Source organism: Oncorhynchus clarkii, chromosome 17, assembly GCF_045791955.1.
Source record: "Oncorhynchus clarkii lewisi isolate Uvic-CL-2024 chromosome 17, UVic_Ocla_1.0, whole genome shotgun sequence".
Classification (NCBI taxonomy): Eukaryota; Metazoa; Chordata; class Actinopteri; order Salmoniformes; family Salmonidae; genus Oncorhynchus; species Oncorhynchus clarkii.
The window spans coordinates 44,588,134-44,600,928 of record NC_092163.1 but is presented as its reverse complement, the minus strand read 5'-3'; the positions used below and the strand labels follow the sequence as shown (position 1 = coordinate 44,600,928).

Genomic DNA, 12,795 nt, shown 5'->3' with positions numbered 1-12,795 from the left:
CTTTTTTAGGATACCTAGGGCTCTATTAAATCTGTAACGCTAAATAAATTGTTATATAAAAAATGAAAAAGTTACAGATTCCGCTATATAAACGTAAAGGTCATTTCCAGTTGATCCGACATATGCAGTGTTTTCCATGAATGCAGTCTCTGCTAAAGCGGGAACATTGCCTTTAAATCTCAATCACGCTGTAACGCTGAACTTCCGTGATGCGTTATGAATAGAGCCCCTAGTGTTTGGTTTGTGGGTTCTTTGGAGAAGACAGTGGCATCTTGGTATTTTCATGGCCTTGAGTGGTGATCATCACATGAGCACCCCTAATCCGCATGCACGTGTTACTCTTGTCTCACATTCACACTTACACATTTTATTACTTTCAATCAGCTGACACACAGCTATTTCATTATACTGTACCTCCTTATATAAAGACCAGTACACCTCTATTTCTGCTCTCTTGTCTGTGCAATCAACTTGTCGTGTCTGTCTGTACACACATGTTCATCTATTTAAGCAACTTTCTTAAGAGCGCTATGTTATCAAATGGTCTGTTTGTTCAGTGTATCACCTCATGCTACCAGATATCTATGTAATAATGGTTTGTTCATGAAGACATAACTCTCAATACAGGTGTACCATATCAACTTGTCTGCACACACACTGGTCCCCTCTTTATCACTGCCTCTGTTTAGATATAATATGCTCACCGTTGTTATTGTGTAAGGTAAATAGGTAATTATATTGATCCTATCCTACCTCTTCCACTTCAGAGGGCTTCTATTTAAGGCACTGAAATGTTACACCTCTGGGAGGGAGAGAAAGAATGGGAGAGGGTGTGTGTGTGTGTGTGTGTGTGTGTGTGTGTGTGTGTGTGTGTGTGTGTGTGTGTGTGTGTGTGTGTGTGTGTGTGTGTGTGTGTGTGTGTGGGGGGGGGGGGGGGGGGGGCGAGAAGGGCGTCCGGACCCGAGCAGAGCCCTACATGTGACCAGGAGACAGACACACCGCTACAGGTCTATTTATAATGTGGTGAATGGCTAGGCCCCACTCTGACTCTGCTACACCACAGGCAAGGACAGGCGGACGCAGGAGGACAAACACACAGCATGTCACTGCTGCAGGAAAAGCTGAACCTGGAGACTTTATACTCATCCCACAGGTAGGAGGCCATTCTTGCTGAACAGACACTAAACATATCAGCATGGAATACCTACACCACACATACTGTAGCCTACAATACAGTTCCCATCCTTCTTACTGAATGCTAGAATGCTACTTATGGACCCGTGTTGTGCTTATGACAAAAGTTACCTCTAGCCTACAAGGCCTCAGTGTCCTTTGCACATTATTTTGCACATTTCTGACTTAGTTTCATTATAAAAAGCTGTCTATCAAACCAGAACAAAGCCTCAACAGCATACGTTGAATGGTATCTGAACTTGTTGACTTTGAAGAGTTGGACGGGTTAAAGCTCTTTCCATGAAGAGGATTTTAATGCATATGAATCTTATATCTTTATGTATGTGAAAACAAAAGATACGCTAACTCGAATGTATTTATTTTGGACCACATTAGGATTTTTATGGGTATGTACTGTATGCCAAAGTTTATGCAGAGTGAAGAGGCGAGTTACAATATGTCTGACATAGATTGCACACGCTAATAGAATTTTAACCTTGAGATGTTTCCAGTATGCATAGTATGTTGTGATATTGTAGGTGGAAGGTGACAGTAGTGTCGTTGCCCAACTCTGATCACATGACCATTTTTCCAGGAGTAGGGCCATGATGTATTTTTGGGGGGTCTGTTATGGAACTGCAACTGCCATGTTTCTGTGACGCATACTAGCCCATAACATTTTTACATTAACTGATCTACCGGGTGTAGATTTCGACAAGGTACTGCTTGAACTAGAGTCCGCTTTCATATAGCAAGAGGGGAGGGCAGTGAGTTCATCACAACAACACCCCCACAAATCAAAACACTAGTTCTAAGTCTGAAATGGCACGAGGGCACCTTTTACAATCATCATTTTCAAAATATTCTGTACGGCATTGTGCTTGATTTACGGAACAACATAAAACATGTAGAAAACACTTCTTGCAGACACTGCGGGAAAAAAAACAATTTAAAAAGGTTATATTTTATCGTTTCCTTAAAAGTATTCATTACATCTTCAGATTAATATCTGTAAATATAATTAGTAAAAGATGCATAAACAATATGTGTCATACAGCATGTGCCTTAGGTTACTTTCAATTTGTTTTGCCCACTTCTCCCCCCAAGTGAGAATACAGTGCATTCGGAAACTATTCAGACCCCGTTACTTTTTCCACATTTTGTTACGTTACAGCCTTATTCTAAAATTGATTAAATTGTTTTTTTCCCCTCATCAATTTACACAAAATACCCCATACTCACAAAGCAAAAGCAGCTTACATACAGTGAGGGAAAAAAGAAGAAGATCTGCAAAGAGGAGTGGGACAAAATCCCTCCTGAGATGTGTGCAAACCTGGTGGCAAACTACGAGAAACGTCTGACCTCTGTGATTGCCAACAAGGGTTTTGCCACCAAGTACTAAGTCATGTTTTGCAGAGGGGTCCAATACTTACTTCCCTCATTAAAATGCAAATCAATTTATAACATTTTTGACATGCGTTTTTCTGGATTTTTGTTGTTGTTATTCTGTCTCTCACTGTTCAAATAAACCTACCATTAAAATTATAGACAGATCATTTCTTTGTCAGTGGGCAAACGAACAAAATCAGCAGGGGATCAAATACTTTTTCCCCTCACTGTAAGTATTCCAACCCTTTACTCAGTACTTTGTTGAAACACCTTCGGCAGCAATTACAGCCGCGAGTCTTCTTGGGTATGACACTACAAGCTTGGCACACATGTACTTGGGGAGTTTCTCCCATTCTTCTCAGCAGATCCACTCAAGCTCTGTCAGGTTGGATGGGGAGCGTCGCTGCACAGACATTTTCAGGTCTCTCCAGCGATGTTTGATCGGGTTCATGTCCGGACTCTGGCTGGGCCACTCAAAGACATTCAGAGACTTGTCCCGAAGCCACTCCTGCTTTGTCTTAGCTGTATGCTTAGGGTCGTTGTCCTGTTGGAAGGGGAACCTTCACCCCAGTCTGAGGTCCTGAGTGCTCTGGAGCAGGTTTCATCAAGTATCTCTCCGTACTTTGCTCCGTTCATCTTTCCCTCGATCCTGACTAGTCTCCCAGTCCCTGCCACTGAAAAACATCCCCGCAGCATGTTGCTGCCATCACCATACTTCACTGTAGGGATGGTGCCAGGTTTCCTCCAGACAAGACGCTTGGTATTCAGGTCAAAGTGTTCAATATTTGTTTCATCAGATCAGAGAATCTTGTTCATCATGGTCTGAGTTTCCTTTAGGTGCCTATTGGCAAATTCCAAGCAGGCTGTCATGTGCCTTTTACTGAGGAGTGGCTTCCGTCTGATTAGTGGAGTGCTGCAGAGATGGTTATCCTTCTGGAAGGTTCTCCTATCTCCACAGAGGAACTGGAGCTCTGTCAGAGTGACCATCGGGTACTTGGTCACCTCCCTGACCAAGGCCCTTCTCTCCCCAATTTGTTGACCAGGCGGCCAGCTCTAGGAAGAGTCTTAGTGGTTCCAAACTTCTTCCATTTAAGAATGATGGAGGCCACTGTGTTCTTGGGGACCTTCAATGCTGCAGACATTTTTTGGTACCCTTCCCTAGATCTGTGCCTCGACACACTCCTGTCTCAGAACTCTACGGACAATTCCATGGCTTGGTTTTTGCTCTGACATCACATGCACTGTAAACTGTGGGACCTTATATAGACAGGTGTGTGCCTTTCCAAATCATGTTCAATCAAATAACGTTACCACAGTTGGACTCCAATGAAGTTGAAGAAATATCTCAAGGATGATCAATGGAAACAGGATGCACGTGAGCTCAATTTCGAGTCTCATAGCAAAGGGTCTGAATAATTATGTAAATAAGGTATTTGTTTTTTATTTTTAATAAGTGTGACGTTCACTGTCTTCAAACTCCCTGTCATGAGCCAAGGCGCAGCGTGCATGTAATTCCACATCTTTTAATAAAGTGAAACTTTCACAAAAAAAACAGGTAAACAGAAACCGAACGTGACGCAACCGTGGAGCACACAAACACACACAGAAAATAAACAATTACCCACAACATTAGGTGGGCAAAAAAGGCTGCCTAAGTATGATTCCCAATCAGAGACAACGATAGACAGCTGCCTCTAAATGGGAACCACACTCGGCCAAAAACAAAGAAATAGAAAACATAGAATGCCCACCCAAATCACACCCTGACCTAACCAAATAGAGAAATAAAATGTCTCTCTAAGGTCAGGGCGTGACAATAAGTTTGCAAACATTTCTAAAAACCTGTTTCCACTTTGTCATTACGGGGTACTGTGTGTAGACTGTAACGCAACAAAGTGTGGAAAAGGTCAAGGGGTCTGAATACTTTCGAAATGCACTGTATGTAAAAGATTCTATAACCTTTCAACTTTGACATTTTAACTGACGCCCTTAAATGTTGTGTTGTTAACAGATGCAGGAGCCTGTGAAGGTTGCCATGGACGACTTAGACCACAGTGTGCACATAGCGGAGCGGGACTGGGACAGCTTCTATAAGGAGAGTGAGGAATGCTCCCTGCCACAGCCCGAGCTCGCAGGCTCAGACGACTTGGGCCTCAGTGATGAAGAACCAGAGGATTCTGTGTGTCCAGTTTTTCCGGCCTTAGGCAATGTCCAAGATGACCCCCGGCAGCAGAATGCAGCTCCAAACACTGCCATCCCATCTGAGCCCAGTGTTAAGGAAGAGGCTACCCTCAGAGAGGATTTCATCTATACAGACCTGCCTGTAAAGATTTGTGAGAGTGGCTCTGAAGAAACACAACTAAATGATCCATTGACCTTAACTGAGGAAGAGGGTGGTGCTCTCTTGGACAGGGTCTTTGACAACTCCCCCCATGCACAGAAAGAATCAGATTCTGGCTACTATGGAGAAAACAGAGAATATGGGTACTTTGAAGAAAACAGCCTCACCACAGAGTTGGTAAAAGACACCCCAGGAGAGACTGCTGAGCAGAACACAGAAGAGACCTCTAGGAACCAGGACATAACAAAAAATCTGGGTTCAGTTCCAGAATCTTCTAGCAACAAGTGCATAGCTAACAGTGACCCCTCTGGAGCCTGTGATGTCTCAGATATCAAAGGATTCGACGGAGAGCTGCCAAGCGAAGGTGGCACTGGTACATTACATGACATCTTAACACCCCTCTCCCTACAGCCTGTTCCACTGCCACACCAAGACCTGTATCCAGGCCAAAATATCAGCCAGGAGCAGCTGTTGTGCCACACAGAAACAGCTATATTATGCGGGAGACATGCCATTGTGGCGCCAAGGGAAGAAAGAGAGCGCTGGTTTGTGACCGTGAACGAAAGTCAAGCGCCTCACAGAGTGCATGCTGCCACCGCAGTGAAAAAAAAAAGAAGAAAAAAAAAAACTTGTAGGAATTCAGTCCCACGGGGCCACCACACCTCAGAGGGGCCAGACCCTCCCCCTGAGAGTGAGTCCGAGATAGATATAGACGGAATGGAGGAATCTAACAGACAGGAGACCATGAATGAGTTTAGTACCCAGTCATGCAATAAGTCAAAACCACTGCCAGACACACACACATTGCCAAATAATTATCATAGAGAAGTCTATATAGAGTTTCCCAAAATAAATGTAAGCTATTCGGAGTTACCCCCTCTCTTTTCAGAGTTAAGCTCTTCATCATCATTCAGTGAAGACGTGAATATTTCTACAGAGTCGCCCCTTCAGAGGGATGACTCCACCGAGGCGCTCGACCCAGAGTCGTCTATAGAAGAAAACAAACAGGAAAATTACAGCTCAGCCGTTGGCTTAAAAAGGTCAGTAGACCATCCATTATCCAAACTACAACACCTATTACTTGCACTTCACCGCTCTGAGTCTGTGTACTCGAATGAGGAAGGGGAATTATTTTACACCACCAGCACCAGCTATGATTCTGAAGAGGAGTATGTCTCAGCCACAGAAATGGAGGATACTAACCCACCTTCCATTGAGATAGATTCCACTCTCTCTGCCTCTCTTCCTCTACAAACCCCTACTGCTAATTCACAGCCACTAATTCAGGAAGACTGTCTAAATTGCCCCTTGTTGTCACAACGTGAAGGTTATGAAAACACAGCTGACCAGGCTTACATCGAGTCTGTCAGAACATGTCCCTCCACTGGTCACAGTAACAGTAACCCTATAATGTCAGAGGAAAGCTCAGTGCCGGCTGATTCAAAGCAGAGCCCTGACTCCCACATGACTAATGAGACACCAGCACACAGAGCTGGTGAGCCACTTACAGTCTGGGAACATTTACCACAGACGAACACTTCAGAAGATCAACCGCCTCTTCCTCTTCCCGAAGTAACAGTGACACCAACAGAAAACCCTGAAACATCGTATAATGCATCAGACCCTACTCGCCCAGTGTATGCCATCTCTGCTTTTTGGGATGAAATGGAAAAATTGACAATTAAAGACATCTTGCACCTCAGGGTATGCAGAAGCCCATCTCCCTCGAAGGAGACCCTCCATCCTCAGGAATCTGACAGTGCACGTGTTGATGTCACAGTCACAGACGCAGACATGCTGAACAGTTCCCTGACTGATATTGAGGAATACTATTCACAAGACAGCTCACTAATGGACACTTCCGATACCGCAGACTCTGACTATTTCACACACAACGATGACTCCCCCAAGCCAGACCGCTCGAGTTGCGAGTTCTCTACCTTCTCCGATTTTGACGAAGAGTACATGCCATTTTTCGGCACTAGCTCAATCCCCAGCCCTGAGCTTGGGAACTTCGAACGGAGAAGATCAGAGTCTCCCTGCTCAGGGGCCATCTCACAGGAAGAAACAGACTCCAGTACTGGCCTGGCCACTCCTGTTGACTGTGAGGAGCTTGCAGCACTATCCTCCTCCTCTGAAGACAGCATCCCCAACAAAGACAGCATCTCCAACACCAGCCTCCTCCCAGAAGCTACATGCCTGAAAAGGATCAGGAAGAGCAGAAGCATGCTCAACATTGTGCAAGATCTGGAAGTAGCTCAAGTAGAGACGCAGCTGAAAGACATGCACAATGCCCAAGCTCTGGATGTCGAGAAGCAACTGAAAGACATGTGCAATGTACAAGCAGCTCTGGAGGTCCACATGCAGCTGAAAGACGTGCACAATGTACAAGCTCTGGAGGCAGAGATGCAGCTAAAGGACATGCCCATTGTACAAGGTCTGGATATAGAGATGAGGCCAAAAGACATGCGCAATGCCCAAGCTCTGGAGGTTGAGATGGAGCTAAAGGACATGCTCGAGGAAGCCGAAAAGAGCTTATTTCTCAACAGCTGTCAGGACTTAGACTTTGCGGAGAATCCTGTTCTTGCAGTGATTGATAGAATCAGCCGAATGCCCTCCCCAATTCTACCCAATAGACATACTAGACATACTGGACGAGCGCTACAGAATCACCTTTCCAGAACTATACGAGTACCTGTTCACAGAGGATGTCCTCTCTGTCTACGAGTCCCTTATGTCTACGTCAGTGGCTGAGTGCTGTTATGACTACTCTCTCTCTAAGTACGGAGCTGGAGTGTTATTCCCTCCCCTGGTCCAGCAGTCCCTGCATGGTGAAGGAGAACCAGTCCCCATCTTCTCCTGCTCTCGCTCGGCTGCACGAGACCTCAGGTCCCCCGAACTGGAAGATTTTCTCTTCCCACAACAAGACACATATCTCGAATCCGAGGAGGACGACTGCTCCCCTATCCGAGTGGTGACTCGCTCCGACATCCAGGCCAAAGAGGCTGTGTCCTTCTCCTCGTCCCCTTCTGCAGCCCCAGATGGTTACCCACAAAACACCCACTTCTACAGCCAGAGAGGCTGGACAGGGAACTGGAAGAGCCTGCTCTCCCTGAGGAGGATCCGCTTCCCAGGAATGGGCAGCACTAGCAGTAGCTGGTGCTGGAGGTCTGGTGCCTGGATGTCTCCAGCTGTGGGTCAGAATCAGAGGGCTTTGCCCCCTCCCATTACACCACACAGCCAAGTTGATACAATTGTCAATGAGGCAACCAGGATCTCCCCTCCTCCACCTGAGGTCATTCAACTCGGACACCAGATCTTTAGACAGCTTTCAGAGAAGCAGAGACGATTCAAAAGCCTACAGACAACCGTCTCAGTGTCAAGTAAGTATTATCTAGTGATGTGAGATGGTTGATCCTTTACCTATACAATCACACATTGTGTACATACATACTCTTATACTTATACACATACAGGTAACTGCCAAAATAATGGAAACACTTGAGTAATTGAGGGATTCAAAATATATTGAAAACAGGGGCTTCCACACAGGTGCGGTTATGAGTTAATTAAGCAAGTAACATCCCATCATGCTTAGGGTCATGTATAAAAATCCTGGATAGGCCATTATTTTGCCTACCATGGCTACCATAGGATAACAATGCCCCCATTTATTAGGCACGAGTGGTCACTGAATGGTTTGATGAGCATGAAACGATGTAAACCACATGCCATGGCCTTCTCAGTCACCAGATTTCAACCAAATTGAACACTTATGGGAGATTCTGGAGCGGTGCCCGAGACCTCGTTTTCTACCACCATCAACCACACAACACATTTCCCATGGAAAAATGGTGTCACATCCCTCAAATAGAGTCCCAGACACTTGTAGGATATATGCCATCTATGCTGTTCTGGTTCGTGGTGGCCCAACATCCTATTATGACACTATGTTTATGTTTATTTTATTATGGCAGTTACATGTACATTATACATAATACTTAATACATTATGTATTAAGGTCATGTATTTTCATTGACCCATCTCAGTTATATGTGTTTTCCCTCCTGTAGAGAAAGATGGCATCCTCTTCTCACTGAAGCAGTCTGACATGTGTCTGGTCTGTATTGCCTTTGCCTCCTGGGTACTGAGGTCAGCAGATCCAATGGCTGCAGATACATGGAAAGCAGGTAAATCCATAGAACCGCTTACTATTGCTAAAAAGCACTGTCATCAATTATCATTGGTTTTTATATCAATGTTTTATTGTATTTATTCTATACATTTCTTGGGTATTAAAACGGAATATAAATAAGTCAATTACTCATGTCTAATTGTAGCCAGGATGCCAGTCTGTTTCTGCACTTGCCAACTCTTTGTGGAATTGCCATGCCAAACATTGGCCGGACAATGAGTTACCAAGGTAGCACAAACAGAGCTTGGACCGGACTGGTATAATTGCGAGACAGGTTTCAAATTATGTAAACAAATCTCTCTGAACAATTGTTCAGCTCTGCTGGCAAATGTGAGTGCCATATCTGCCATCCAGTACCTTCGGCACTACGTGGTGAAGAGAAGGGAAGCTGGAGATCTGAATGATTCAACTGAAGATAAGGCATGATATATAGCTATTGCTTCTAGAGAACCCTTTCTAGCCATTTTAACTTGGGTCCATAGGAGTGTCATAAGAGTTTCATACAACGTAGAAACACGAATAACCATTTACAGTTGAAGTCAGAAGTTTACATACACCTTAGCCAAATACATTTAAACTCAGTTTTTCACAATTTCTGACATTTAATCCTAGTAAAAATTCCCTGTTTTAGGTTAGTTAGGATCACCACTTTATTATAAGAATGTGAAATGTCAGAATAATAGTATAATTATTTAATTCAGCTTTTATTTCTTTCATCACATTCCCAGTTGGTCAGAAGTTTACATACACTCAATTAGTATTTGATAGCATTGCCTTTAAATTGCTTAACTTGGGTCAAACTTTTCAGGTAGCCTTCCACAAGCTTCCAACAATAAGTTGGGTGAACTTTGGCCCATTCCACCTTACAGAGCTGGTGTAACTGAGTATGTAGTATGTAGGCCTCCTTGCTCACACACGCTTTTTCAGTTCTGCCAACACATTTTCTATAGGATTGAGGTCAGGGCTTTGTGATGGCCACTCCAATATCTTGACTTGGTTGTCCTTAAGCCATTTTGCCACAACTTTGGAAGTATGCTTGGGGTCATTGTCCATTTGAAAGAACCATTTGCGACCAAGCTTTAACTTCCTGACTGATGTCTTGAGATGTTGCCTCAATATATCCATATAATATTCCTTCCTCATGATGCCATCTATTTTGTGAAGTGCACCAGTCCCTCCTGCAGCAAAGCACACCACAACATGATGCTGCCACCCCTGTGCTTCACGGTTGGGATGGTATTCTTTGGCTTGCAAGCCTCCCCCTTTTCCCTCCAAACATAACAATGGTCATTATGCCCAAACAGTTCTATTTTTGTTTCATCAGACCAGAGGACATTTCTCCAAAAAGTACAAGCTTTGTCCCCATGTGCAGTTGCAAACCATAGTCTGGCTTTTTTATGGTGGTTTGGAGTAGTGGCTTCTTCCTTGCTGAGCGGCCTTTCGATATAAGACTAGTTTTACTGTGGATATAGATACTTTGTCCTGTTTCCTCCAGTATCTTTCCTTTGCTGTTGTTCTGGGATTGATTTGCACCACAGTACGTTCAACTCTGGGAGACAGAACGCATCTCCTTCCTGAGCCTTATGACAGCTGCGTGGTCCCATGGTGTTTATCCTTGCGTACTATTGTACAGATGAACGTGGTACCTTTAGGCATTTGGAAATTGCTCCCAAGGATGAACCAGACTTGTGGAGGTCTACAATTAGTTTTCCGAGGTCTTGGCTGATTTCTTTTGATTTTCCCATGATGTCAAGCAAAGAGGCACTGAGTTTGAAGGTAGGCATTTAAATACATCCACAGGTACACCTCCAATTTCTCAAATGATGTCAATTAGCCTATCAGAATCTTCTAAAGCCATGACATAATTTTCTGGAATTTTCCAACCTGTTTAAAGGCACAGTCAACTTACTGTATGTAAACTTCTGACCAACTGGAATTGTGATACAGTGAATTATAAGTGAAATAATCTGTGTGTAAACAATTGTTGGAAAAATAACTTGCGTCATGCACAAAGTAGATATCCTAACCGACTTGCCAAAACTATAGTTTGTTAACAAGAAATGTGTAGAGTGGTTGAAAAATGAGTTTTAATGACTCCAACCCAAGTGTATGTTAACTTCGGACCTCAACTGTATATCTCAATCACAGTAGTAATTGCCATAGCATTACATCATTTTTACTGGCAGGACAGTAGAAGTAAAGTTAATAAGCATTCTAATCCAGATAGAGGCAGTTTTCCGGATACAGATGAAATCTATTCCGGGACAACAACAAAAAGCAGGCTAAATGGAGAATCTCCATCGAAAGTGCTTTTTAGTCTGGTACTGGGTTTAATCTGTGTCTGGGACACAGGCCACTATTGTTTTACTCAACAGGAAGCTTGAGCTGGTAAATGATATTCGATTTTGACAGTGAGACATTACCTAAATTGCGATGTTCAGTATGTAAATATTTCTCAGACAGGATTAAACACACCTAAATAGCAGGGATAAAAATGTTCTGGGTGAACGGAGGTTGATGTGGACCATAGAGACTAATAGAGACTATGCAGTATGTCAATGTAACTTTACAGTAACATGGTAAGCATGACTATGTGGTGCCTTCATGTAATAAAACAGAGTATTCGGGTCTTGTAAAAAGCATTTGTTGTGATTAAGTCAGTCAGCATGGTCAGTTCCTACATTTTATCAAGAGAATTTGAAAGCTAACCATTAGTGCCTATTTTTGACATATGTGCAAAGCAAAATGCAATTTGTATGTAGAAAGTCTATGTGGAGAAAATGGATTTGTCAAGAGTTACGTGTAAGTCAAAGATGTCAGTCAGCCTGGTAGGTTTGTGTTAATGCTCGGAGAGAGGCTACAGCCTACAGAATATGTCTTTGCTTTGTCATGCATGCAAACGGGAGAAACGTGCTAAATATTCTGTGCTTGCAAAAAGGGAGATGTGCAACATTTCATGTGAATGTACATGGTCAACGTACATATAGTTTATTGTACATGGTCAACGTACGTATAGTTTATTGTACATGGTCAACGTACGTATAGTGTATTATACATGTCATGACAGAATGTCCTTCCAAAGCGTTACGTTGAGGGAAGAAAAATAATTGGAGGGAGTTTTAAGTATGTCTAAATGAAAGAATTGATACAATTTGATAACGCGTGGTTGGTTGCTGTGTAATAAATGATCTCAATGATGGTCAGTCCAAACAAATCATTCAGTTGTTGCAAATTACCATCTCAGATATCAATTACATTTCCACCAAGGGCTCTGTTGAGTACACAACATATTATATCACATTGTGCATCAATTAAAGTAACTGAATGTACTTCAGCATGATTCTGCATGTTTATAAAATGCCAATATTAACATGGTCTATGCAAGGCTCCGATTTGTTTTCTCGGCAGTGGAAAGGCCAAATGGTATCTGCAATATTTGAGATATTTGAAATGAATATCAAACACTAGCACTTTTCACCTTAGAAAAGTTGAATGAACCTCTATGATAATAGGGTACTGTGTGTGTGTAAGTTGATGGAATAACTTCAAGAAGCTATTTGTCATTGTTTAGCAATTAAATGTACCACTATGCATCTCTTCCTCTCAGTCTCCACTTCATTTCCATATAATTGCACAAGTCTGGATGTAGGGTCTACATTACCATACACTCAGTGTGTTGGGATTTGAAATGGCCACA

At 43.1% G+C, this 12,795-nt stretch overlaps 1 protein-coding gene across 1 annotated transcript; it reads left to right on the top strand.

Moving 5' to 3' along the window:
* Nucleotides 1–939: 939 nt before the first annotated feature.
* Nucleotides 940–12,056, top strand: LOC139370912 (PPARGC1 and ESRR induced regulator, muscle 1b). Its single transcript, XM_071110796.1, has 4 exons — nucleotides 940–1,153; nucleotides 4,574–8,286; nucleotides 8,977–9,093; nucleotides 9,415–12,056. The coding sequence occupies exons 1-2, from the start codon at nucleotides 1,028–1,030 to the stop codon at nucleotides 7,655–7,657; spliced, it is 3,210 nt and encodes a 1,069-aa protein (XP_070966897.1). The 5' UTR covers nucleotides 940–1,027; the 3' UTR covers nucleotides 7,658–8,286; nucleotides 8,977–9,093; nucleotides 9,415–12,056.
* Nucleotides 12,057–12,795: the final 739 nt, after the last annotated feature.

Coding starts and splice junctions, on each gene's coding strand:
- LOC139370912 (XM_071110796.1), top strand. CDS start 1,028: ATGGCTAGGCCCCACTCTGACTCTGCTACACCACAGGCAAGGACAGGC. Junction 1,154..4,573: donor ACTTTATACTCATCCCACAG/GTAGGAGGCCAT, acceptor TGTTGTTAACAG/ATGCAGGAGCCTGTGAAGGT.